The sequence below is a fragment of the Chenopodium album genome, chromosome 12, assembly GCF_948465745.1.
Source record: "Chenopodium album chromosome 12, dcCheAlbu1.1, whole genome shotgun sequence".
Classification (NCBI taxonomy): Eukaryota; Viridiplantae; Streptophyta; class Magnoliopsida; order Caryophyllales; family Amaranthaceae; genus Chenopodium; species Chenopodium album.
Genome location: NC_137845.1, coordinates 4141727 through 4167068, shown reverse-complemented (window position 1 = coordinate 4167068; position 25342 = coordinate 4141727). Strand labels below are relative to the sequence as shown.

Sequence of the window (25342 nt, the reverse complement as noted above, 5' to 3'; positions counted from 1 at the left end):
CCCGTCTATCAACTATTCAAATACATATGTTTTGTACCGCTGGCAAAGTAAGTCAATGAAGACAAATTAGTGAGAATTACTACTCATTCACAATTGTTGTTGGAGCACCCACAAAGACACAACATTCACAATTAATTGAGTGCCAGACCTTCTCCTTCATAAATAGCGATTTATGATTAGAATACATTATACATCTTTATTCTTCTGAGCAACAATACAACCTCGAAGATATTTTTTCATTTTCTCCCATCATTTTGTTTCTCACTCCTCTTTCTATTCATTCCAAATCAATTCAAAAATTGCTCAACTAGATGGCAGCAAGGGTTGAAAGAATGTAAGTTCTTTTTTTGTCCGTTTTTTTTCCTCTAATTTGTTGATTTGTATAATATGTTTTCAATTTGATGTATTCTTTCTTACTCGTATTTTAAAGTTTTTAACTTAATTTTTTTTTTAATTTATTTAGAAAAATGATATAAGACAGCTTAAAGCAGAAGACCACGTTGTTTTGGATCTTCAAGGCGAAGGTCCTTAGTTATCAAATTACCATTCGACTATAAATCAAGCTAGAAATGCTTGTTGTAGGGGTGGTACGATGGTGTTGGGTATACCTTCTACTTACGATGATCCTATCCAATTTTTACTTTGACAATAGTGGAAAGTTATAATAATATTGATGTTACCACCTCCTTTATAGTTTATAAACTCGATTCTTATTTTTCTAGTTATGCACATCATGATATAGATATGGATATAAGAAGCGAAGATATTGATTGGTTTATTTGTGCCGGTAGTAGAGTAGTGTTGTCATTTCCGGAGAAAGATGAGGAAAATAGGGCTGGGTTTAATGTGGAATATACCACTGATGTTATAAGTGAACTCAGGAAGAATATGGGTGCTCAAGCTATGTTAAAGAGCCTTCTACATATTAAAGTTTAAGAATGGAAAAAATTATACTTTTATGATTATATGCAATTCGTTTGCGGAGCTGCTTAGGTTCACGGACTTCTATCAAGCTGTTTCAGAAGGGATGTTTTTCGATTCCAAATTTTTTCAACCAGGTGCTTTAGATCCTACTACATGGGAAACTTTATCGAGAAATGTGGTACATTTCTCAAGGAAAATGAAGTTTATTAGGTCAGATTATTATGATCTACAACGTTTAAAAATAAATAAGAATAATTTCAGATCAAAAATAACAATGTTGTTAAGGGAAGATCCAAATGCAAAATTGCGGTGGAAGGAGAAGATGAGGAGTGAATTCGCTGAAAACTTCTTCGGGAAAAGTAAGTTATTATTTACTCGTGTTTGTCTCTATTTTATGTAGTGTATTAGTCTTATAGTCTATAACTCTATACTTCGTATTTATTTTGACTGTTTTATTTGCTTATTTTAATTTTGTTTTTATAAATATTATGTAGGTGAGATGAGGATGGGAATCAAAAGGAGAAGTGGGAAGTGGTTCATCAAGGGGAAAACAATCCCAAGAGAATTTGACGAGACTTAGAAACGTTTTATACAATCAACAGTATCAAACACAAGAAATGTTGATTCTTTCGGACGGTCTACCAGGTGATTGGTTTATACTATTCCGTACATATGTATTATGTGATTTTAAAAATATTTCTCATTTTACCTATAATTTATTTATTTATTTATTTATTTTGTAAGATGTTTGGAACAACATATTTAGAGCTTTGAAGGAGCCCGAAGATTACATTTGTGGATTGATTATTGAAAATTCTGATGTTTACGTAGCTTCACAAGATCTGTCTTACTGTTTTGATTTTTACGGTAAGTTTCTAATTTATAAACAATATAAATTACATTGTGTTTCGGGTGAAAACAATGGGACCTTGCCGAAGGTCCAGTGAATTGGTGAAGACTGGGCTCGGTCCAAATGATGTTGGGCCGAGGATTTCCTGCACAGCAAACACACGTAAACTAGCCTCGGGGGTGTTGCCGAGGAAGGCCCCTCCGATGCTAAAGTCAGTACAATGTGTAGAGAGAAAGCTATGCAAGAGAATTAATTGCTTGACGCTTTGTCTGAATGTGAATCCCCGTACAAATGTAATATTGATGGCTTTTATACCTTGGCATATATAGGAGAAGTGGGCCTTGGCCCAATTGACTTGCCTTGTGGACTGATCTTGACTTTAGCATAATTGGAGAGTTGAACCTTGACCTTGGGCTTTTAATTAGATCATTTAATGACTAGGCCCAATTGGACTAAATTGGACCCAAACAACTTGCCCCCCAGACCCGATTTGGAAGGATGACGGGTCGGGTTTAATTAACCAGAAAAAGGAGGGAAGTAAATGATTTAATTAATCCAAAAATTTGAATTTAAACCGTAGTTAATGAAATAACGGCGGCTGGATGGATAATTTGTGGAAGTTGGACGGATAATGGGCGGTTAATCAAGAGGAAATGTGTTTAACGGTTACTTAGTGAGGTGTTTAAGAGAAATTAAAGACGCGGACTCCTAGAATTCCAATTTCCGGAGATATAAGCAAGAGAATCGCTCTCTCTCTCCTCACTTCTTCACAAACTCGAACTCCGACTTGCGCAAAACCCTTGAATCCGCATCAAAACTTCCTTGAATCCCCGAGAATTAAGCTTAGAAACCGAAATTCGTCATTCCGAACTCATAGATCGGCAAACTCCGCTTCACAATAAGGTAATTTCCTTTGATTTTTGTTTAATTTTCTTCGAATTCGAACTCTTTCCCCTTTTTTCGACTTTTTCTTCGAAACTTCAACAATGGTGAGAGGAGTTAGAGGTAGGGCCCGTGCTCCAAGAAGGGCAAGGCAATTCCTCGATCCCAGGAACAGGACTGGGACCTGGAATGGACAAAGAGTGGGGTCTGACCCTGCTGAAGGGATTAGGGCGACCCCAATTTCATCGGCGCCTCCAGAAGCAACGGAGGAGCCGAGCGCTTCTGGGCGGGACGAAGAAGTTCCCGCCTATCTTTGGGATGTTCTTCCTGGGTTTCATGAGTGGGAGGATGCTGAAGTAGCCTCAACCATGATAAAGAACTGCCCTACTCTTGGTGGGTAAAGCATGCCGATGTGTATCGGTTTGCTGAACAAATAGAGCTGCACTACGGCATAATGGAAGCCGATGGATATTGGTGTAGAATGCCCGTTGCATCTGATAGAATCCATCGTCCACCCCCGGGGTATGTGGGGGTGTACACAAGACAACTTCAGTATGGGCTGAGGTTTCCTCTGGACATATTTGTCCGAGACTTGCTGATCCACTACAGGGTCTCCCTGTGCCAGCTAACTCCTGTCAGCATCCGAAGGGTGATGACATATTTGTGGGTCTGCAAATTTTTCAGATACATGCCGAACCTCCATTGCTTCAAAAAGCTTCATCGGCTAGTGCCGAACATTCAAAGTGGGCACGGAGATCACGGTCCTGGGTGGTATCGAATTGAGTCTCGGCCCCAATATTTAACAATGTGGCCGAATGACTCCTCAGACAAGGACTGGAGGGGTCAATGGATCTGGGTTAGGGCGCCCACAGATTCTAACCACCCTTACTTCTTCAACGCTCCCAGGTATCTATCTGAGCCTGACCCTGAAATGGGAAGCCTGGGCCCTCCCGAAGATAGAGGCCCAGATCTGCACCTTAACCAGCAAAATATCTTCGGCCGAAAGCCGAACCCTGGGGGCGCTGGGGGCCGAATGAAGTTTATCCCGGAGACTTGGCTCCCGGATAACCACTATATTTTCCAAGAGCACATGCTAGCAGCTGTCGGCCTCAGCCGAAAGTTCAAGGATGGTAAGCTTCTTCGGCTGGGGTCGAGGCCTTTATTATTTATTCTTAGCAAGAATTTTCGTTTTGCACTTTCCTGCTGAGCCGATCCAGCATTTTTTATTTTGCTGAACTGATCTTTGCTCCTCTTTTCTTATACTCAGAGCGAGACGAGACTAACGTTGGCATCGACTACAACCATCTCGGCGTCACCCAAGAGAGAGTTATCATCGATCGAGCCCCCTCTATCACCGATTCGAAGCACAGGGAGGTCCATCTAGATTACTCCCATCTCCAAATCGAGGCTGCTGCCCTGTATCAGAGGCAAAAGCCTTGGTGGAAGAAGAGAGATCCTTGGCTTCAACTGCTAGCTGAGGAACTTGAAGCTGCCCGTACAGTCGAGGAGGTTGCACGGGCTATTGAAGCTTGTGAAGGAGGAGAAGGGTCCTCCAGGGCTGCTGAAGAAGAAGCAGCAGCAAGGGCAGCTGAAGAAGAAGACGAGGCTTTGCTGAAGACCTCGGTGAGTTATACTTAGCTTTTCAGCTTCAAAAGTTTTTTTTTTTTTTTTTTTTTTTTTTTTTTTTACTCACTTTCTTCCTGCCCCCCTGTCTTTTGCAGTCTGAAGAGACCAAAAGACGAAGAGAAGGGAAAGCTCCTGTTCGTCCCGAAGATCAAGTCCAGGAGGAATCCGAAGACTCAGAAATGGACGAACAGCCCCTTCGAAAGAGGAGAAGACGGATGGCCATCATCGGCCCTCACGACTTCCAGACGAGGCTGATGTCTGTCGGCATAAGCATAAGGGAGCCTGAGGAAGGCGGTGGATCGCCGAGGGCTCCTTAGCCACCACCCCAGTCTCCGCCGAAGACCCCTCCACCACCTCCTGAGATGGAGGTGGATCAGAAAACTCCTGATCCCAAGGGAGGGGTTCCATCAGAAGAGGTTCAAGAAAGTGCCGGAGGGCACAATGCTGAGAGTGCTGAGAAGCCCGTTGCTGAGGGTTTCTCAGCCGATATTGCCCGGGAGGTTGAGGCTTTCGTCCTCAGCCCTGAAGAAGAAGTAGAGGTCATAATCATTGACTCTGCTGAGAAGGAAGAGAAGGCTCCTGAAGAAGAAGATGCTGAGCCCTCTAAGGCTCCAGAAGCTCCTAAGTCTTCCTTCCCTTCATTCCAGACGCTGCACTCTGGAGAGATGGGTTTCTCGGCCCCCCGAATTCCAATTCTAGATCATATCTGGGACCTCATTTGGGGCCAGAACCGAGAAGGTGCTGCAGCCTACTTCGGCAATTTCTCTGGCTTAACCGAAGTAGATAGGGCGAGGATCTGGTCGCTGAAGGCCACTGCTGGGATGGGCAGATCAGTTCCAGACCCTGCAAGGTCGAATCAACTGCTGATGATGCAGGTAAATCCTTATCCTTGCTTTTATTTTTCAATTCAGCTCTTCAGTTCAGTTTTTTTTTTTTTTTTTTTTTTTTTTTACTGAGTTGTGCCTCTGTTCCCAGTTTGTGCACAATCAGACTCTCACTGTAGAGCTGATAGACTCCCTGCAAGACAGGGTCGACGCCGCCGAACATGCAAGAAAGGTGGCAGTCGAGGAGCTGAAGCTTGCTCAGCTGAGGCAAGAAACAGCTGAGGAGAAGCAGAAGGAGGGGGAAGAGTATGAGAAAAAGGCTGCTGAAGCCCTCCAAACCTTCTGCGCTGCAATGGAGAAGGAGGTTTTTCCCCCATTGATAGAAGGGGAAAACTTCCTTCGGGATCATCTGGGAGTGGACATCTCCAAGTTCAAGGCTGCCATTGAGAGCCGAATTCGAGAAGGAGCTGCTGCACAGGCTGAGGTGCAACAAAAATTAGAAGCTTCGGAAGCCAGTAGAATGGCTGCTAAAGAAAAGCTCCAAGCTCAAAATGTCCAACTCTCAGAGGCTGCTACTGCTGCTGAAGCTGAGAAAGCCAAGCTTCAAGAGGCTGAGGATCAGTTAAGGGTCAAAGATGATGAGCTGACCCAAGTGAAGGCTGAAGCTTCAAATGTTCAGCAAGAGCTGAACGAGCAGAAGGATGCCTCCTCCAAGCTCGCTGAAGAGCTGAACCAATCCAAGAATGACTTGGAGGAGGTACAGAAGAAGGTAGCAGACGCTGAAGCCCTGCTCAAGGTCCGTATCTATACTCAAGAGGAGTATGATATGGGTTTCAAGAATGGGTTCAGAGTGTGCCGAAGGCTCTGTGTTCTTGCTGAGCCGAAGCTGGACTGGTCCCAGTGTGCTGAATGGGTCCAGGATCCAGAAGATCCCCATATGAAGTTCCCCACTCCTGTTGAAGCTGAAATCCTTGCGGCTGAAGAAGCCGAAGAAGAAGAAGAGAGGAGGGAACTTGAAGCTGGACGGCGGGAAAGGGAGGCTCAACAGGGTGCACAGCCTGCTTCATCTGCTGCTGGAGCTGAAGCCACCATGGGACCCAGCACTGCTGATCAGTCTGATCCTCGGGCTGAAGCATAGGAACTCGGGCAGTCGTCTTCAGAATCTTGCGGTTCATCATGCGCTCAACTTTAGACTTGCCGCTTCTAAAATTTTTTGCCTTGTTTTTTGCTTCAGCTTGCCTTGATGTACAAACTGCTTCTTCTGTTTTTGCATGTACTTCGGCAGCTGTATTTTTCCGCTTGTGGGCGGTTGCCGATATTTCATTATGTCCTTTCAACAGTCTGAACTTTGTAGCTCGTTTTCTAAGCATTTGAGCTTTATCTGATGCATTTCTCTTCAATTACTTTGCCTTATTTTGAATGCTTTACTTTTTCTCCAAAAATTTGCTAAGTACAAAGCTTTCAGCTCGAAGAATTCTGCTGAAGATAAACTTGCACTGATAGTGCTTCTTGCCCCCCTCAGTAATCTGAAGACTCAGGTCTTTGGATTACTGAGTTGGGTTTCTGTCTCTTTTTTTTTTTAAAAAAAATGGATATCCGAAACACAAGGCCAACTGAAGGCAATGTTTCAGATAATGGCTCTCTGGGATACGAGGCTCAGCTAAGGCAATATCCCAGACTTGTCCATGGATTCATATCTTTGGAGAGCAAGTCTTACTGAAGTTTAACTTCAGCTGAAAGACCAGAGTTCTTTAAAAAGACAAGCTCGTCAGCAATCTGGAACCCAGTTATCCGAAGGCGAAGGTTTCAGACGAGGCTGAAAAATTTCTAATGGTTGTCGTTATCCTTGGTTTTCTGTCTATCTTTAAAAATGGATATCTGAAACACAAGGCCAACTGAAGGCAATGTTTCAGATAATGGCTCTCTGGGATACGAGGCTCAGCTAAGGCAATATCCCAGACTTGTCCATGGACTCATGTCTTCGAAGAACAAGTCTTACTGAAGTTTAACTTCAGCTGAAAGACCAGAGTTCTTTAAAAAGACGAGTTTGTCAGCAATCTGAAACCCAGTTACCCGAAGGCGAAGGTTTCAGACGAGGCTGAATGAAAACCCTTAAAGAGTAGATAGAATGAAGAAAACTTGAAATAATAAAAAGTTGCAAAAATAATAGGAATGGTGGCTCTGAAGCCTTTCATTAATAACTCAGAATGTACTTACAAAGATTGTTATGCCCCGAAGGGTTTACACATGATATTTCTTAAGTACATCAGCATTCCAGTGATTTTTCAGCTCAGTTCCATCTAACTGACGAAGTCTGTATGTCCCTGGCTGAAGCTCATCATAAATTTCATAAGGTCCCTCCCATGCAGCTGAGAGTTTCCCATGGATTCGGCCTTTCTAAACTGCGGCAGCATTCCGAAGGACAAGGTCTCCAATTTTGAGAGGCCTTGCATGGACCCTTCGGTTGTAAAATTTGCTGATTCTCTGCTTGTAAGCAGCCATTCTATCTCGGGCTGACTCTCTCACTTCGTCAAGGAAATCAAGGGATTCCTTCATAAGTTGCTCATTCTCAGCCGAGAAGTGGTGCACTCTTAAACTTTCAGAACCGATTTCCACTGGAAGAACGGCTTCGGCACCATACACCAACTCAAAGGGTGAATAGCCCGTTGCCTCTTTTTCAGTTGTCCGAAGTGACCAGAGGGTTCCTGGAAGCTCCTCTACCCACTTAGACTTTTGATCCTCAACCCTTTTCTTCAAAGCATTGAGGATCTGTTTATTTGCAGCTTCGGCTTGGCCATTACTTTGTGGATGACAAACTGCTGAATATGCCAATTTGATACCGAATTGGTCTGTGTACCGCCTCAGCGGTAAATTATCAAATTGCCTCCCATGATCGAAGACAAAGACCTTCGGAATACCGAAGCGAGTGATAATGTTCTGCCAGATAAACTTCCTGACAGTTTGCTCTGTGATGTTCGAAGCTGCTTCAGCCTCTATCCATTTGCTGAAATAGTCTATGCCGACTATTAACCATCTTTTTTGGTAAGGTGCATCTGGAAAGGGCCCCAAAATATCCAACCCCCATTGGGCAAATTGGAGCGGATTTATGATCGGCTGAAGGTCTCTGGCCGGCTGATGGATGACTGGTGCGAATTTTTGGCATTTTTCGCATTTTCGGACCAGCTCCTTAGCGTCTGAGATCATGGTGGGTCAGTAGTATCCGGCCCTCAATGCCTTGTGGGCTAGGGTCCTTCCCCCAATGTGGTTTCCACAGATGCCGAGGTGAATTTCCCGAAGGATGTAATCTGCATCTGTTGGTCCCACGCATTTCAGCAATGGGGCTGAGAAAGACTTTTTCAGAAGCTCTCCTCTGAAGACGATGAACCTTGAGCTAGTTCTCTTCATCTTGGAGGCCAAAATTCTATCTTCGGGAATTTCTCCCCGAAGCTTGAAAGCTAGGATGGGGTCCATCCAGCTGGGCTCTGGGTCGGCGCAGCACACTTCAGGTGCTTCGTCGACACCTCTTTCTCGGCGCACTTCCACGTATACAGATCTGTTCAGCTCGGTGAGGGTTGAACTGGCAAGTTTGGAGAGCGCGTCGGCTTGAGCATTCTGACCCCTTGGGATCAGCTGCACTTCAAAGGTTCTCAGCTTTGCACTAACTGATTTGATCTTGGCAAGATAATTTATCATGGAGGGCTCTTTGGCCTCGTAGCTGCCACCGATCTGATATGCAACTAGCTGAGAGTCTGTTTTCAGACAAACATGCCCGGCTTCCAGAGAAATGCACAGTTCTAGGCCCACGATTGCTGCCTCATATTCAGCTTCGTTATTCGAAGTCTTGAAAGAAAATTTGAGTGCATACTCGAAGGATTTTCCTTCGGGAGAGGTTATCACTACCCCTGCCCCCGAACCATTTACGGTGGAGGATCCAGCCGTAAAAACGGTCCAGATTTTCTTTTCATCGTCTAACGTCTCTTGGTACGAGCATTCGGCCAAGAAGTCCGCTAGAGCTTGAGCCTTGATGGCTGTTCTCGGCTGGTAGCTGATGCTGAATTCAGTGAGCTCGAAAGCCCACTTGGCCAGCCTACCAGATTTTTCAACTTTGCCGAGAACTTTTTCCAGCGGCTGATCAGTTAAGACCACTATCTGATGGCAATCGAAGTAGGGCCTCAACTTCCGAGCAGCTACCACTACTGCAAAGGCAACTTTTTCGAGTAGAGGGTAACGAGTCTCGGCGTCCGTCAGAGTGTGACTGACGAAGTAGATCGGTTGCTGGATTTTATTTTCTTCCCTCAGCAGCACTGCACTGATGGTAGCCGGGCTAACAGCTACGTACAGATACAAAGTTTCCCCCTCCACTGGACTAGCCAGAGTTGGGAGCTGAGCTAGATGCTCCCGAAGCTGCTTGAAGGCCTTTTTTTGCTCTTCTTCCCAAACGAGCTCTTTTGCTTTTGGGAATTTCAAGGCTTTGAAGAAAGGTAGTCCCTTGTCCGAAGCTCTAGAAATGAACCTCGAAAGGGCTGCCATTCTTCCGGTGAGCCGCTGAACGTCCCTCTTTGTTTTCGGCTCAGGAAGATCAAGAGTTGCTTTGACTTTGGAGGGATTGGCGTCAATCCCCCTCTTGCTGACCATGAATCCAAGGAATTTCCCTGACTTCACGCCGAAGACACACTTCTTCGGATTCAGCTTCATTTGATGCTTTCTTAGAGTGGCGAAGGTTTCAGCCAGGTCCTTAACATGGTCTTCAGATTTTTTGCTTTTGACGATTGAATCGTCAACATAAACTTCCATGTTTCGACCTTTTTGATCGGCGAAAACCTGATCTACCAGCCTTTGATAAGTCGCCCCCGCATTTTTCAATCCGAAAGGCATCATTTTGTAATTGTACACCCCGGCGTTCGTGACGAATGTCGTCTTTGCTCGGTTGTCGGGGTGCATGAAGATCTGATGATACCCCGAGAATGCGTCCATGAAACTAAGCAAGGCGTGGCCACTCGTCGAGTCGACTAGCTGATCGATTCTCGTCAAGGGATAGAAATCCTTCGGACAAGCCTTATTTAGGTCCGTGAAGTCAACGCACATTCTCCAGGTACCATTGGCCTTCTGAACCATCACCACATTTGCCAGCCATTCTGGATATCGACAAGGCTCGATGAAACCTGCGCCCAATAATTTTTTGACCTCGGCTGCGATGTCTCGGTTCTTATTTGCGGAGTAATTCCGCTTCTTTTGCTTGACTGGCCGACACGTTGGGTCGACGTTAATCTTATGGGAGATGAGGTCTGGACTTATCCCAGGCATATCGGCTGCCGAGAAAGCAAACACATCTCTGTTGTCCCGAAGGAGTTGAATAAGTTCACAACGGGTGCTCGGATCGAGGTCCATCCCGATTGTTACACATTTCTCAGCATCTCCTTCGGTCAACTCGACCGTTTCAGTCTGCTGGTCCAGGTCCATTGTTGATGGACTGGACTCTTCACAATCTGGCCTGTTGTCTATATCAGCAGGCGTCTCAGACATTCTCTTCTTCAGCTGGCTCCCTGAGTCTTTCGGCTCAGATGAAGAACTAGCCTTTTCTTTTTCTAACCCTTTTTCTTTGGGCACAGAACCTTGGGCCGAAGCACTTAGACCTTTCGGCTTTTTTGTGCTCGGCTCTCTTTCTTTTTCTTTCTCCTCTTCATCCTCGTCGTCGTCGTCTGGGCGACTAGTGGATGGCTTGAGGTAGTTGCACCTTCGGGCTTCCTTTTGTCTGCCCTGGATCCTTTCGGGGAAGCCGGCGTCTGAAACGTAAATCATCAGCTGATGATAAGTCGAGACGACCCCTTGGATCTCGTGAATTATGGGTCTCCCCAAAATCACGTTGTACACTGAAGGAGCGTCGATGACCAAAAATTCGGTCATGACATTCCTAGCTGCTTCGTCGCAGCCGATGGTGACAAAAAGTAGAACCTTCCCATCAGGATAAGTTGAAGCCCCATTGAATCCGGATACTGGGTAGGATACCGGCGTAAGGTGCTTGGGCTTCAGCTTGATTTGATCATAGGCCTTTCGGAACAAAATGTTTGCTCCGCTACCACCGTCAACTAGAACATTGCTGACGTCGTGGTTGGCCACCGTGGCGATGATCACCAACGGGTCCTCGTGAAGGTACGTCACCCCCCGGCAGTCAGCGGCTGTGAACGTCATGTTCGGCACCGGTGACTGGGGTGGCTGAATATCAGCATGATTCACCTGGTGAGTCAGAGCCCTGAGGTGACGCTTGTGCTCCCTCCGAGAGCATGTTCCTCCCGAGATAACATGGATTGGAAGGAATTTTCCTTCCGCAGTTTTACTGTTCTTTCGGGGGAAGTCGATTTCTTGCCGAGAGTCTTTTTCGGACTTCTCAGCCTCTTTTTTCTCGCGGTGATCCGCGATATATTTTTTCAAGTATCCCTTCCGGACCATGTCCTCGATTTGGTCCTTCAGCTGGATACACTCCTCAGTGTTGTGTCCCGGTGATTCATGGAACTCACACCATTGATTCTTATTTTTTCGCTGATACCACTCGGGGAGCGGTCTCGGCTTTCTGTAACTCTGCTCCTCCTTTGTCACACTGTAGATCTTAGTGCGCGGAAGAGAGAGCGGAGTGTACGTTTCATATCTGCCCGCGAAAGGAGCAGATTTTTCTTTCTTCGACTCGGTGGCCGAAGATTGTTCCGAGGCTTTCGCCTTTCCCTTTACCTTCTGGCCTTGGCCTTCAGACGAGGGTGCTTGTTTTTGTTTCCATCCCCCAGATTGGGATTGGGTTTTTGCTTTGTTCCACTCTTCAGCTCGGATGAATTTATCCGAAGCATTCAATGCTTCCTCCAAGGTCCTGGGTGAATTCATGACCATGAAGTCAGAGAACGGCCCAGTTCTGAGACCGTGCTGAAGGGCGAAAACTGCCAGCCCTTGGTCCAACTGAGAAACGCTGGATGACTCGTTGCTGAAGCGAGTCAGATAGTCTCGGAGGCTCTCGACCTCACCTTGCTGCAGTCCCATGAGCTCTGCAGTAGTCTTCCCTCGGCGATTTGCCGTGGAAAACTTGCTCTTGAACTTGGAGGACAGGTCGTCCCACCCAGTAATTGAGCCTTCTTTAACTCCCTTGGAGATTCATGCTTGCGCGACCCCCTTGAGAGTGGTTGGAAAATACTTGCACCAAGCCGCCTCGGACCTGGGGCAGAGATGCATGTGAGCCTCATGTGAGGCGATATGGTCCTTCGGATCCGAAGTTCCATCATAAGTGATGTGCGACAGGATTTTAACCGTCGGCACATGAGATTCCAGTATCCATTGCTCGAATGGAGAACTGGAGGGCAGCATTACGGCCTTGCCTTTATTCCCAGCCGAAGGGACCGCGCTCCGCCCTCTCAGAGAGGTAGAAGTGGTTTTCGTCCCTGGCTGGGAGGTCTGGGCCTCGGCTACAGGATAGGAAAGGCGGTTGTGCACGCTCCGTTCCCTATCGCCGAGACGGTCGTGAACGCTTCCGCGAGCAGTTTCTGGCCGAGAGGCAGAACTGCTGCTTTTATGGGTTCTGCTCGTAGTGAGCTGAATGGAAGACTCCCTGAAGAAGTGAGAGTTTGTTTCTCTCCCTCTCGGTTCTCCAGGTATCATCCTCCCATTCGCCAAGCTCCTTGAAAAAGGAGAGTTTCCCCCCCTCCTGGCCGAGGCACCTCCGCTGGTTCTGGTTTGCGGAGGGGTTCGGTCGCGTGGAGGTGGCATGTTCTGGGCCTTCATGGATTCCATGAGGACCGCTAAGGCTCTCGCTACCTCCTCCGAGTTGGGCCCTGTCAAGGGTGTCCTCGGCTGAGAGCGAGAGTAGGTGCGAATGCTCCGGGATTGGCTCCGGGCATGAGATTGGGTCCTTTGACTGGACCAGTTGTCCTCATTTGACCGAGGCGGGCTCGGCGGATGATTGGACTGGATGATAGGAGATTCGGATCTCTCCCTAGGCTCCTCATGAGAGTCGGGTCCCGCGGAGGGGCTCCTATCTCGAGGAGGAGACAGGCTAGAAGTGGGGCGTTCCGAGGGACCCCTTCCTAGCGACTTTCGGCGCTTTCTCAGAGGAGAAGCATCGTCGTTTTTGTTCTTGCGATTCTTAGCCATTGTAACTAAGATTGAGGTAGAACGATTGAAATTGGCTTAAAGATTTTTTGAAAGTCTTCCCCACAGACGGCGCCAAATTGTTTCGGGTGAAAACAATGGGACCTTGCCGAAGGTCCAGTGAATTGGTGAAGACTGGGCTCGGTCCAAATGATGTTGGGCCGAGGATTTCCTGCACAGCAAACACACGTAAACTAGCCTCGGGGGTGTTGCCGAGGAAGGCCCCTCCGATGCTAAAGTCAATACAATGTGTAGAGAGAAAGCTATGCAAGAGAATTAATTGCTTGAGGCTTTGTCTGAATGTGAATCCCCGTACAAATGTAATATTGATGGCTTTTATACCTTGGCATATATAGGAGAAGTGGGCCTTGGCCCAATTGACTTGCCTTGTGGACTGATCTTGACTTTAGCATAATTGGAGAGTTGAACCTTAACCTTGGGCTTTTAATTAGATCATTTAATGACTAGGCCCAATTGGACTAAATTGGACCCAAACACATTGTACTTTGTTTTAAAAAATCATTGATGTTAAATTATTTTTATGACAAGGTAATGATTACCGTATCAATGAAGCTGCAATGAGCGTTTTGCGATCTTTCGTTGACGGTTACGGAAAGTGGATTATGATCGCAACAAAATTCTGATGTTCGTGTTTTTGATGTTCGTGTTTTTCTATGTGGAGCAATTTGTAATGAGGCGGCCAACGAGGAGCAGCTCTTGAAATAGCTTTTGCTCCTTAGTTCATGTATATTTTTATTTAAAATAACGATTAGTAAGGGTTCGTTTAGCATTGCTATGGTTTTCTGTTTTTTGGTTTTTTGTTTTTTAAAAATATATGATATATGTCCCATAATGAATCAAAAATTATTTAAACTTAGTAAAATCATGATTATTTTGAAATCTGACAACATAAAAGTGGAAACATCTTTTTCTTGTTTCCTGTTTTTTGTTTTTGGTTTTCAAAAAAATAGGAAACTGAAAACCAAAAATAATGACAAACAAGCCCAAATTTGTTGGATTAGTATGATTAGTGATTAGTTTCTTAGTAAGAGTTGGGTGTAAACTCTACCATTTGGATCAAAATCATTAGAATATCAAGGAATATGAATGGTTTGTTTGCTTTTAGAAATTTGTTGATTTATACTCCGTATCGATGGAAATTACATTTACATGTCATAGAGAGTAGCAAAGCCAATCGAATCCAACTATAGGGATTGGTTTGGTTGCCAAAACAGCCATTGATGGATGTTCAGTTGTTCACCATTCACCAAGCCAATTAAGCACCTTAGGTCAACCATATTTTAGTTTATGAATGTTAACAAGAAAGCTTGTATTTGAATTGATCCAAGACAAGAACCTATCCTTATACTACACAGGTAAGATGTCGAGAAAAATTATACTTGGTGCTTCATGGATTAATTTACCAACACCTACTACATAGGTTAAACCGTTAAACCTTTACATGATCCATCAAATTTGATAGCTGCTTAAGGACAACAATGATCGAATTAATTACAAAGCATACACAACTATGATCGAATTCAATAAAATACTCTATTTTTGCAATCTTCTTGCTACATTCATGTGTTATACTGCACTATTCAGTTCAACATTTTACCAGTCATGAAATTAGAAATATAGTTTTTTTTTTTTGAGAAATATAATTTGGCAAAGACGTTGTTGACTAAAAAAATTCAAACAGATGCAAATCAAATCTGTTTAATCATTAATATTTGCAATAACTAATTCGAAGCTTAAAACTTTGAGCAGAACAAAGTTGCTTTAGTACCCTGGATTCCACACAAAATGTGTAGATTTTCCAATAATTGTCGTGAATTTTAACTTTAGATGCTAAGTGTCTTCCATTAATAGTTCCAATCAAAATAAAGTATCACAAGAAACCATCTACCTGACATCCATATTAATAAATCATACACAACTTAGTCTCAACTGTTTCTAGACTCAATACAACACTTGACATCATATCCATAACTAACATTGTATTGTCAATGCCAACCCACACACACTAATAAGCTATAGTTCCAGCCTTCAATTTTAACCACCTCAGACTGTATTTTATTACGTTTAGGCTTTACATAGTTAAAACTTGCTATACCTCTTAGTGCCTCGCCATACTCACCTTCAACATTTAAGTCAACTTCAACAATGAAGGAAGCATCCACCGGCACAGCAACTTTACGTTTCGACAACGGTACTCCACCACCACCACCACCACCTGCCTCCACAAACTGTTTTTTCATAGGCTGTACCTCCACATACTCAGCCCTGCCCTTTTCAAAAATCATGCTTCGATAGTATTCCTTTTCATAGACTTTATTGTATTCGTAGGTGCTATAACTACCCCATATCTTCCCATGAACTCGACAAACATCACTACTTTTTTCAGACAACAAAGTAACCTTCAGATTGGCTGATACACCATGCTCAAAGATCGTATAATGAACAGCTGCAAACCCATGTTTGCCTCGTACAATCGAACAGATCTGCTTGTCTTTCATTCCATAAATCGAATAAGCATTCCATTCCACATAACCTCTGCTAATTTCATGCCCTTCAACATCCTTGAGGTCAAAAAACATTCCAAAATGTACACTGAAGGCTTCATAACAATGAGGCTGCTCTACTGGGACTACATTTGTATGGGGATGCAACTTGACAGGATTCATCTTGTCTCTCTTAAAGATCTCATATACGTTAAAATAATCATAACTTGAGATTTTCCCGTAGAGTTGCAAAGCATCACCAGAACGACCAAAAGAGCCAATATAAATCGAGAAAACCTCCCCAAGCTTTCGATTATATTTCAACATCTTAAATACGGGCTTAATACTGAAAATTTAAGGAAGAACAAACAATTAGTCACACTTCACTCCTCATCAAACAATCTAATCAAATATTTTTACAAAGCATCCTAATATGATCTTTTCAGAGTTATGATGTTGAACTTTACGTTAACAATGGTTTTGAGATCACATTATGACAATCCCAAAAGATATTTACATATACTCCTTACCTCCTTGGCCCTCATTCCTTCTCTGTTTAACTCCTAACATTATTTCTTCCATCTTTTCAAATATTAAACCTTTAAATCCAAAGAATAAGCAAGACTAACACTTTTTAGCACATAACTACCAGTAAATGCATGAGCCACTTCCAATGTCCATTAGAACTAGAAAACTACTATAGTTGTCACACCACTAGTTTAAAATACACTACCAATGTGAGCATTATTTTCAAACAGCATAATTATAGTGCTTACTTGATATAAAGAGACTAATTGAAGGGATACAAAATTTTTTGGAGAAAATTGGAATGGGATCCAAGAGCCACTTACCTCTGATTGCTCACATCTGACAATAGATCATCATGAAGTAGCTGAAACCAAAAATAAAAGAATAAAAAGCTATGGTTAGGTGACTTGCATACACTGAAAGGTTACATAAAAACAGGAATTGCGGTGAAGCGGAGTTCGTTTCAAGTAGAAAATAAACAGTCAACGTTTAATACTTGAGGTTGATCCTTCAGAACTATCCTTTTTAGTGTCTAACTCAAGAAAGCAACCTTGCTCGGAGTGATCAGTAGTCTTTTTTCCACAGCTAAAGTGTTGTACACTTTGTTCGGGAGGGTAATCAGTACTACACTTATCAGGGTCCAAAAATCTGTCCTTTTGGAGAAGACCTGGTGGAACTGGATCAAAGTCAACTAAACTTCTTGGTATCATCTGAAAACTTCTAAAGCATCGGTCCATATCATTAGAGTTATTTGGATATTCCCAATCCACCACCACTAGGATGCGCCATTTCTGCCCTGCAATTTCTTTCCTTCCAAGCATTCTTGTGGGTATGAATTCCAAAGCAAAGTCACTAACAAATGGCTGACCATCAACCACTAAATCTGCTTTAAGTTGAAGGAAGGAATATGCAGGTACTGCCAAAGGAAGCAGCAATGTATGCGGAGTAAGGAACATGCCAGTGTCCTTCTCTGGATCAAATATGACGCGTGAAATTTCTTCCCCACTCTCCATCACAGTTGTTGCAGAGATGGTACCCCCAACATCGATACCACTAACAATGTCATTAATAACACTTTTATCACATATGCTCCTTCCACGGTTATTTAGAACGGTTAATGCCACACGAGCTAAGAGTCCACATTTAAGCATAGTATAATTTAGAGTGACCATTCCCATAAAACGTTAACTCATGTTCTTTGTCGTAGACAATGTCATCTAAATCAAACACGGTTGCAGCATCAATGATTACAACATCTCGAATCTTATCTACAAGTTTCAACTTCAACTTAAAACGGTCAGGTAGCAGAAAAGGGCCTTGGAGTATGGTTCTATGAAGGGTAGCTGGTTGGTTGTTTTTCCTACTAACATTGACCGGATCAGTGAATTCACGGTTAAAGAAAAGGTGTTCCACTCTACCCTTATCATCATCATCAACAAGGCAAATAGAACCATAAACATCAAAAGACGGATTCCCGTCATCAAGATGTATGCAAACTGAGGACAATTCGATCAAAGGAGTTCCTAGAAAATGAGAGTCATCTGCAGTATAAGATTTCCTGATAATTCCAACCTTCCTGCACTTTTCGGCACATATTTTTCGCAATTCGACCTCCTCAGGGTCTACTCTGGGAGGGGGACGACTTATACAATTGTTGTCGGGTTTATAGTTAATAAAATCATCATCAGGAAACACTTCATTGATGATATCATCTAAAGTGCGCGACATTGGATCATTCTGCAATTTACAGCAGCAACGCCAAAATTGATATGATTAAGCATGAAAATTCAACATTACATGTAAATATTGCTTACAATTTACTAAGTATAAACAAAAAATTGGCAGCAGAGTCACACAAACAGCAATTATATAAACCCTAAAATCCTAAATTAGCGGATTCAAATATTATGCACAATTGTTCATACAATCGTACATACAATAATTCCAAACTTACGTAAAAACCCTAACATTTCTCAACATATTGAAAAAAAAAACTTCAGAATTCATAGAAATTGGGGAAGAAAACACCAGCAATTGATAAAATTGCAAGAGAAAGTTAAAGAAAAACTTACCAATCAATGATATTGCGATGAGAAATTGAGAACGGCTTCGGCTTCGGCTAATTTGCGTTTTTTGGAGCGAAAAAAGACGTAGTGTGTATTTTTACTATTTTATAGGGTGAGGAGTCTGAGGTAGACCTAGCAATCGTGTCGTGTTCATTTTCGTGTTGGAAATTAAACGAGTTGTGGAAGATCAACACTAACGTTTCGACCCATTTAATAATCGTGTCGTGTTGACCCAATTAATAACGTGTCAAAAACCTTTAACACTAACCCGCTTTTTTCGTATTTGGTTTGTGTCGTGTTGAATTGAAAAATGTTAGTCTTATTCAATATATGTATCAATAATGTCATACACTATTGGGTTTTTATATTAGACGGGTTGGGTCGTGTCAATTCCGTGTTGAGAATTTCAACACTAACCCAACCTGTTTAACTAAATGTGTCGTGTTGACCCGTTTAATTAAAAGTGTTGAAAACCCTTGATACTAACCCATTTTTTCGTGTTCGGTTCGTGTTGTGTTGTCATGCCCGTGTCAATTATTGTCAATCTAGTCTGAGGACAAGTATATTGCGTGGGAACTGGGAAGTTGAGGCTCAACATAATCCTTGGCCAACCAGGGCTACATATCCGATCCGAAATATCCAAATACGAGTAATAAAAAATCAAATGGAATACTTTTATTTTTTTTTTGGACCAGATATTAGATTTTCTTTGGATATCTGAACATTTATCTTAAGAAAATTTATTTGTACGAAAATGTAATGGACTGAGTTCGGTCACCCAGTGATTTCAGATTTTAAACAGCAAATTAATAAAGGTGAAAGCTTTAAATTGATTAATAATAGTAAAAGGGTTACAAACGATAATTTAATAGCTTAAGGCTATCAATCTTCGAAAGTGAGTTTAGCTCACAACTCTCCAAAATGGCTTTAGGCCATAACTCTCTAAAGGGTTCATACCAAATTTCTGCCTACCTTTCTTCTACTCCTCTCTACCTATTTATACTAAAGGCAATTAACCTAGCAAACTAACATTACTAAAATACCCATACTACATTTGATGACTACTAACATACTTAAACTACCCATAATACCCTCCCCTAAGTTAGTTCATTACAGAAAAATAGATTATTTCAGATATTCGAAAATTTGTATAATCAATGGTCTTATAAGCTGTGCTCATAAAAAACTAAGGGGGGAGGAGGAGGAGACTTTAGAGTAAACATATACATATATCTAAAGACTAGCATAGCTTTATACATCTTTTTTTTTCTAACTGTGGTCAAAAGTGCAGCACATAAAATACATACATGCAAAAAGGACCCAAGAAAAAAAATATAAATATCAGATCACTTAGCCTAAACAAGGCTGTAATCTGGGGCTCAAGGCTATAATATACTTGTAGATTACACTAAACCAAAAAGCTAGGAGAGCACAAGAAAATCAGATACCAATATTAATTCTCTTGGGAAGACAGATACTAGAAACCAATTCTTTGACAGGAACACCTTCACACGAGCTTAGTCTGACAACAGATTCAGCAGGTAAATGGTACTTTTCCCGGGTTTCAGCGAAGCTTGTATACAGAACCTGTTCAATCCAATGATCAACAGCCTCCTTGTTTGAACACCAGGCTGCTGCAAGAATTTGTACCATCACTTCATGTTCAATCTCTAGTGATATTTTCTCCCCTCTATATGTGTCCTCAAACTTTGACCGGACCTTCCTCAACAGTTTATCAGCAAGAGCATCAAAATCAAAGGGCTTAAATATTACATTTCCATCCACTTGGCCAAAGAAACCTTCGAGCCACGCTCTTCCACAGATGTCCATCTCAGCAGCCTCTTCTTCATCTTCCAATGGCAAATTCAAATCAAGGGAACTTTTTGGGATTTTGTGGGCACGTTTTGATACCTCAAAGTTCTCCGAGGTATCATTGATAATGTGGGAAAGCTTCCTCTTGGCTGGGGATTCTTGGTTTGAGGAACATTTTGAGGGCAAAAGTGAGACAGTTGTCTCATTACTTCTGCTAGCATCAGCTAAAACACTTCTGGTTGCTAGCTGCATCTGCCAGTTTTTAGCTTCCAAGATCTCTTCCTCCTGAAATTTGATGAACTCCTTCCTTGGAGAGAGACTTCTCTCATCCTTGGTCACAGTAGAAGTTGTAATGAAAACCACATTATTTATACCGATTTCTCGGCCACGTGAGTCCTGAAATTTACCTGTCTGAATGGCACGGGACAAGCTATTTTGTACCACTAAATCTGCCTCGTCTACATTTTCAAGGAAGACGACAGAGTGTGGCCTTTTGCACAATTCCTGGGCTATATGATCCACAACTGTAATTCTGCTCTTGTTTATGTCAAAGACCTGTGAGCCTTGACAAAGAAAAAGGGAATTAACCTTGTTAATCTTATCTTGCGAACTCAAATCCACGGAAATTAGGCGGTCTCTGCTTCCAAACATTGCATCAGCTAATGCTTCAGCAATCCTCTTTTTTCCGATTCTATCAGGTCCAAGAAAACTGAGCCATATATTCCCTCTGATGCTTGCAGACCGTTGACGTCCATTTCCACTCCTACAACATGAAACTATTTCAGAAATTTTGCTGATGACTTCACCTTGCCATGCAACCGCCTCACTCAATTTTTTCAGAAGTGGCTTGTAGTCACTAGGGTCCAGTCCATGGAAGGAAGATTGAGCAGTTTGTGCATAATCTCTCTTGTTAATCATCCCCTGATTAGTTGAGACGGGGCCTGGAAAGTGCTGTAAGTGAGTTTGATGATCTTGCAAGAAAGGCTTCTTTAAGTCGCATTTAGATGCATAGATTGTCCCTAAACCTAAATCAGTAGTGACAGAAACAGTTGTGGTTTGATTTGGAGGGAGGTTTAGTTTATCAATAGGATACACCAGGGGAGCTATGCGCTCTCTCTCAGTTGATTGGCAATGTGGTATTTCTACTATGGCTGGTTTAGGGAAGTCAGGTTTTGTGGTGGCTTGCTCTTTAGGAGATACATTTTGTACCACAATCTGCATGCCGGAACTAGAACCTGAGCATGCTCTCTCATTCAAAGAAGAATCTCCGCTATTGCAGCTGCCACCCTGCATATTTCCTGTCATGAATGGGAAGCCCGATGGCGGCTGGGGAACTTGCAACCTGGCTAAAGAGACTCCTTGAGTAGGAAACATGGAGCTTTGATGAACAAGCCGACAATGATCATCCCATTTTTTCTGCAGGAGCTTAATATTATCATTTGATGCTGTTTTCACATCCTTGACCTGCACTGAATGGATGAGTAGTTCATATAAAACTTCTACCAACATTTTTATAACCAATATTGAATATATTAATCTCATAAGGAATCACATGTTATAATAATCTTAAATGCCTAAAATCCTTACGCCAAGATATAGATTTGGTGCATGTTTACGTTATTACGTACAAATAAGCAGATATTATATGAAAAAATGGGGAAAAAAATCTCGAAAAGGAGTTACACACCTTGCTCAAGTCTGAATCTGATTTCTGCAACCAGGAAGGCAAAGCTGCAGAGTGCTGATCAGCAAATGAAACAAATGACCCTTCTCTCGAGATAGCACCAAGGTCATGTTCATACTTTTCGTTGCAAGCACTACAACGAGTAAATGAGTGCTGAGCAGTAGTTAATGGAGGTCTGTAGTCAGAAGGTGTTGGAAAGAAACCACCAAAGGGAACAAAGGACCCCATCAAGCTGTAAGTATATCATGTACACGCGACTGTCAGATTCAGTAGCAAAGGAGTCAGAAGCTCAAATCTGCATACATTTATTAAAGGTTTCGGCACACAAACATGTACTTATGAATCATAAATTTGTGGTTCCACTCCTCAAACATTTCAAGTAAACCAATAATCTACGCACACATTACTCACAATAAGGTGATCATAGTGATTTCACGTCCCAAATCATGAATTAGGAAGGCAAGAAACTTAGTCACAGATTCACAGTATCACAGTCCAAAAGTTTGTTAGGTAGATGTTAACACATAACTAATGGTTTGGCAAGAATATTTCCCAACAATGGATAAAATTAGCCTCTTTCAAAAGGTTAAATCGCCGTTTCAAATTGTTCTTCAATCTGATCTTTAACTAATAAAATTACCACACTCCAAAACTGGATCATTTCATCCAATCCCAGGAATTAACTTATTCATCTTTCCTCGAATGAAAGTCCAGCAAAATTGTCATGAACTCAAATAAGTAACACAACCAAATACAGCACTTTCCCATTCTTCTCTTCATTTATAAAATCTTCCTCATGTCACAGTGTCACACTGATATTATATTCAGTAAGTATAGCCAGAAAATGCAAATTGTTTAATCTTCTTCTACTACTACCCCAAGATCGTAAATAAATAAGGGATGTATTTTTACCACAGGAGTTCATATATTCAATTCATTTCCCACCAACATGTGACAGCATAAAGCCCCTAAAAATTACTAAATAAGTAACCATATACAATAATACAAGTATAATAAAACATTAAAGATGTCACATATAGTTAACAACATTAAAAGAACACAACACATGTTGATTAAGACTCGGGGCTAGTACTCAAGACTTGAGATCAACCCGACCACGTCTACACACCAAACAAACTAAAAACTAGCACATGTAGTCTGTCATATACTGAATTAAAAAATAATAGAAATAATAATAATATAATAATAATCTCACCTGGATTTGTTAGAATTAAACCCATCAAATGAAGATCTAGAAGAAGTAATAGGCAGAGGATGAAGATCCCAATCTTTCTCAACAGTTGGAAACTTAGCCACAAAATTAGAGTAAGTTTCATAATTAGCAGCAAAACCAATCAACCAAATCTTTTTCCCATAAATTTCAACCAAATTACTCAATTTCTTAACCACTACTTGTTTCATATTATCATCATCATTTTCATCATCATCATTATCATCAACTAAAACCTTCAACTCTCCCAAATTAACCACAACTCCAGGCCTAGTTAACCCACAATTCTCCACCATTGATCCAACTTCCTTCATCTTCAAATCCAACTCTTCAATCTTCGCCTCGAAACTCGAAACACTAGCAATAAACTCCTTAATCTCGTTCTCCAAACAAATCATCTTCAACCCATGAATTCCAACAGGAAACCCATCAAATTTCTGCTTCCAAACACAATCTTTAAACCTTGAAAGTGCATCCTTACCACATACACCCACAAGCAGAGGATTCCTCTCCTTCTTCTTCACCATCACCTCCCCTATCCTCTTACAATTCTCATCACTCTCCCCAAAATACCCCGGAAAATCAACCAAATTACACAAGAACAATGGAGGACACCTCGAACTCGGGCCTAAACCCGAACCCAGACCCGGCCCCCACCTCGGCGGATGCAATATTGATATCTTTATCTCGGAGCTCCGAAAACCCGCTTCCCCAAATACCCGACTCACTATCGGATCATCCAGTATCGACAACACAAAATGCTTCAACTCAACTTTTATAGACGAAATTGTAATGTTCCCGCTATTATTATTATTATTACTATTTGTACTGTTATTCGAGTTGCAATTGACCTGATTGAAATTATACATCTCCGGCTGACGGCGTTGATTAGCCTGGGAGCGTTTAATGGCGGCCATTAGAGAGTTGGAGATAGGAGGGGCAAAATCGTCATTACAGTCAGGGGTATTCTTGGAAGAAGGGAGACGATCCAGTGAGACACCAACACAAAGCTCGAGTGCTCGGAATTGAAGACGGGGAGAATACGCGGAGCTCCGGCAACGAGTGAGAGATTCTCGGAGGAGAGAGAATGATGGAGAGAGTAGAGCTGATACTGCATGAAGCGACGTCGTTTGTGCGTGGTTTCTTCGTTTTGCTACTGATACGGCGTCGTCTAATGCCTTTGCTGCTTCCTCTGTTAAACATTGTCTCGCCGTTGTTACCGCCGTCGGCATCACCTTTTACGGCGACTCTCCGGCGAGATCACCGGAAATTTTGACTGTAATTTTAAGTTGGGAGTTTAAAATTTACAAGATTATTATTATATAATTATAATAATTGTTGGGTAAAGATAGAAATATTTTTGGAGTGGCAGAAAATAAATGAATAAATAAAAATAAAAATAAAAAAAAAGGGAAGGAAAAAGAGAGATATATGAAGAAATGGAATTGTCCAGTGAGCAAAAAACGCTTGGTGAGTATTAGATCCTTCCTTACTGTGTAAAAGATCTTTATTTTTATTTTTTATAAATAAAATTTTATTTAATTTGGGTTTTTGCTTTTGTTTTGTTCCCCACCATACTTTTTGGTTGATGGAACATTTTATCGGGTTTGATTGAAATTGAAAAAATTCTGTTTCTGGTTCAATTCGTGAGTTGGGTTTTTCAAGTTTTTTTTTTTTTAGAGACACGGGAAGAAAAAGGGTTTTACAAGTTGACTTTGCTTACTATTGTTCCACTTCCTTTTTTTAAGGTAAATTTCACATTTGCTACCAGTCAAAAAATTGTATTTCATATTTGCTACCCCTTAAAAATTTTATTTTATGTTACTACCACTGAAACTGACTAACTTCGAAAATAACTACCACTTAACGGATTCTGTGAAAGAACCGTTAGTGGGTCCCACCCCTCTAACTACCTCCCTCTTACTCCCTCCCTCTCCCCGTCACTCTGTTCTTTCTCTCTCTCTCTCTTCCTCCATTAATTTTTTCCCAACCTCCATAATTGACCAAAATTAAATTTTTTTGGTTGATTTTTTTTTTTCGATTCTTTCTTTCTCTCTCTTTCACTTGGTCAATTTCATTCTCTCTCTAAGTTCTCCTCAGATCTAGGGCTTGTGTGCGTGGAAGAATCTGATTGAAGGAGGAGTTCCAACCTGGAAAAGCGCCATCTTCTTTGCTGAAGTGGAAGGTCAAATAATCTTTTGACAACAATTGACAGGTAAGAGCTTCTTTTCATACTTGTATGTAGTGGTCCAACTCAGCTGCAATGGTGGTTAATTTGCAATTACTT

General features: G+C 42.1%; 2 protein-coding genes and 1 long non-coding RNA gene across 4 annotated transcripts; 1 reads left to right on the top strand and 2 right to left on the bottom strand.

The window, feature by feature from the left end:
• Positions 1-209: 209 nt before the first annotated feature.
• Positions 210-14073, top strand: LOC145571686 (uncharacterized). The gene is made up of 5 exons (XR_014096610.1): positions 210-334; positions 464-1283; positions 1419-1569; positions 1669-1791; positions 13780-14073. It is a non-coding gene; the product is annotated as an uncharacterized LOC145571686 (long non-coding RNA).
• A 994-nt stretch (positions 14074-15067) lies between these two features.
• LOC145571685 (uncharacterized) lies at positions 15068-18410 on the bottom strand. Of its 2 annotated transcripts, none has more exons than XM_081630714.1 (3): positions 18335-18410; positions 16586-17999; positions 15068-16080 (listed from the first exon to the last, which is right to left on the bottom strand). In XM_081630714.1, the coding sequence occupies exon 3, from the start codon at positions 16059-16061 to the stop codon at positions 15237-15239; it is 825 nt and encodes a 274-aa protein (XP_081486840.1). In that variant the 5' UTR covers positions 16062-16080; positions 16586-17999; positions 18335-18410; the 3' UTR covers positions 15068-15236. The 2 variants fall into 2 exon arrangements, with proteins under 2 accessions (XP_081486840.1, XP_081486841.1); XM_081630715.1 differs by having other exon boundaries at positions 16586-16626; positions 18335-18391.
• Positions 18411-19465: 1055 nt separating this feature from the next.
• Positions 19466-24542, bottom strand: LOC145570093 (protein SMAX1-LIKE 7-like). The gene is made up of 3 exons (XM_081629087.1): positions 23041-24542; positions 21828-22056; positions 19466-21604 (listed from the first exon to the last, which is right to left on the bottom strand). The coding sequence occupies exons 1-3, from the start codon at positions 24285-24287 to the stop codon at positions 19769-19771; spliced, it is 3312 nt and encodes a 1103-aa protein (XP_081485213.1). The 5' UTR covers positions 24288-24542; the 3' UTR covers positions 19466-19768.
• Between the last annotated feature and the right edge of the window lie 800 nt (positions 24543-25342).

What these genes read in the sequence shown, in the direction of transcription:
- LOC145571685 (XM_081630714.1), bottom strand. Translation starts at nt 16,061, where the DNA reads ATGTTGAAATATAATCGAAAGCTTGGGGAGGTTTTCTCGATTTATATT.
- LOC145570093 (XM_081629087.1), bottom strand. Translation starts at nt 24,287, where the DNA reads ATGCCGACGGCGGTAACAACGGCGAGACAATGTTTAACAGAGGAAGCA. An exon ending in TTTAATTCTAACAAATCCAG is followed by an intron (nt 22,057 to 23,040) that starts GTGAGATTATTA and finishes ATATACTTACAG; the next exon opens with CTTGATGGGGTCCTTTGTTC. An exon ending in CAGATTCAGACTTGAGCAAG is followed by an intron (nt 21,605 to 21,827) that starts GTGTGTAACTCC and finishes CATTCAGTGCAG; the next exon opens with GTCAAGGATGTGAAAACAGC.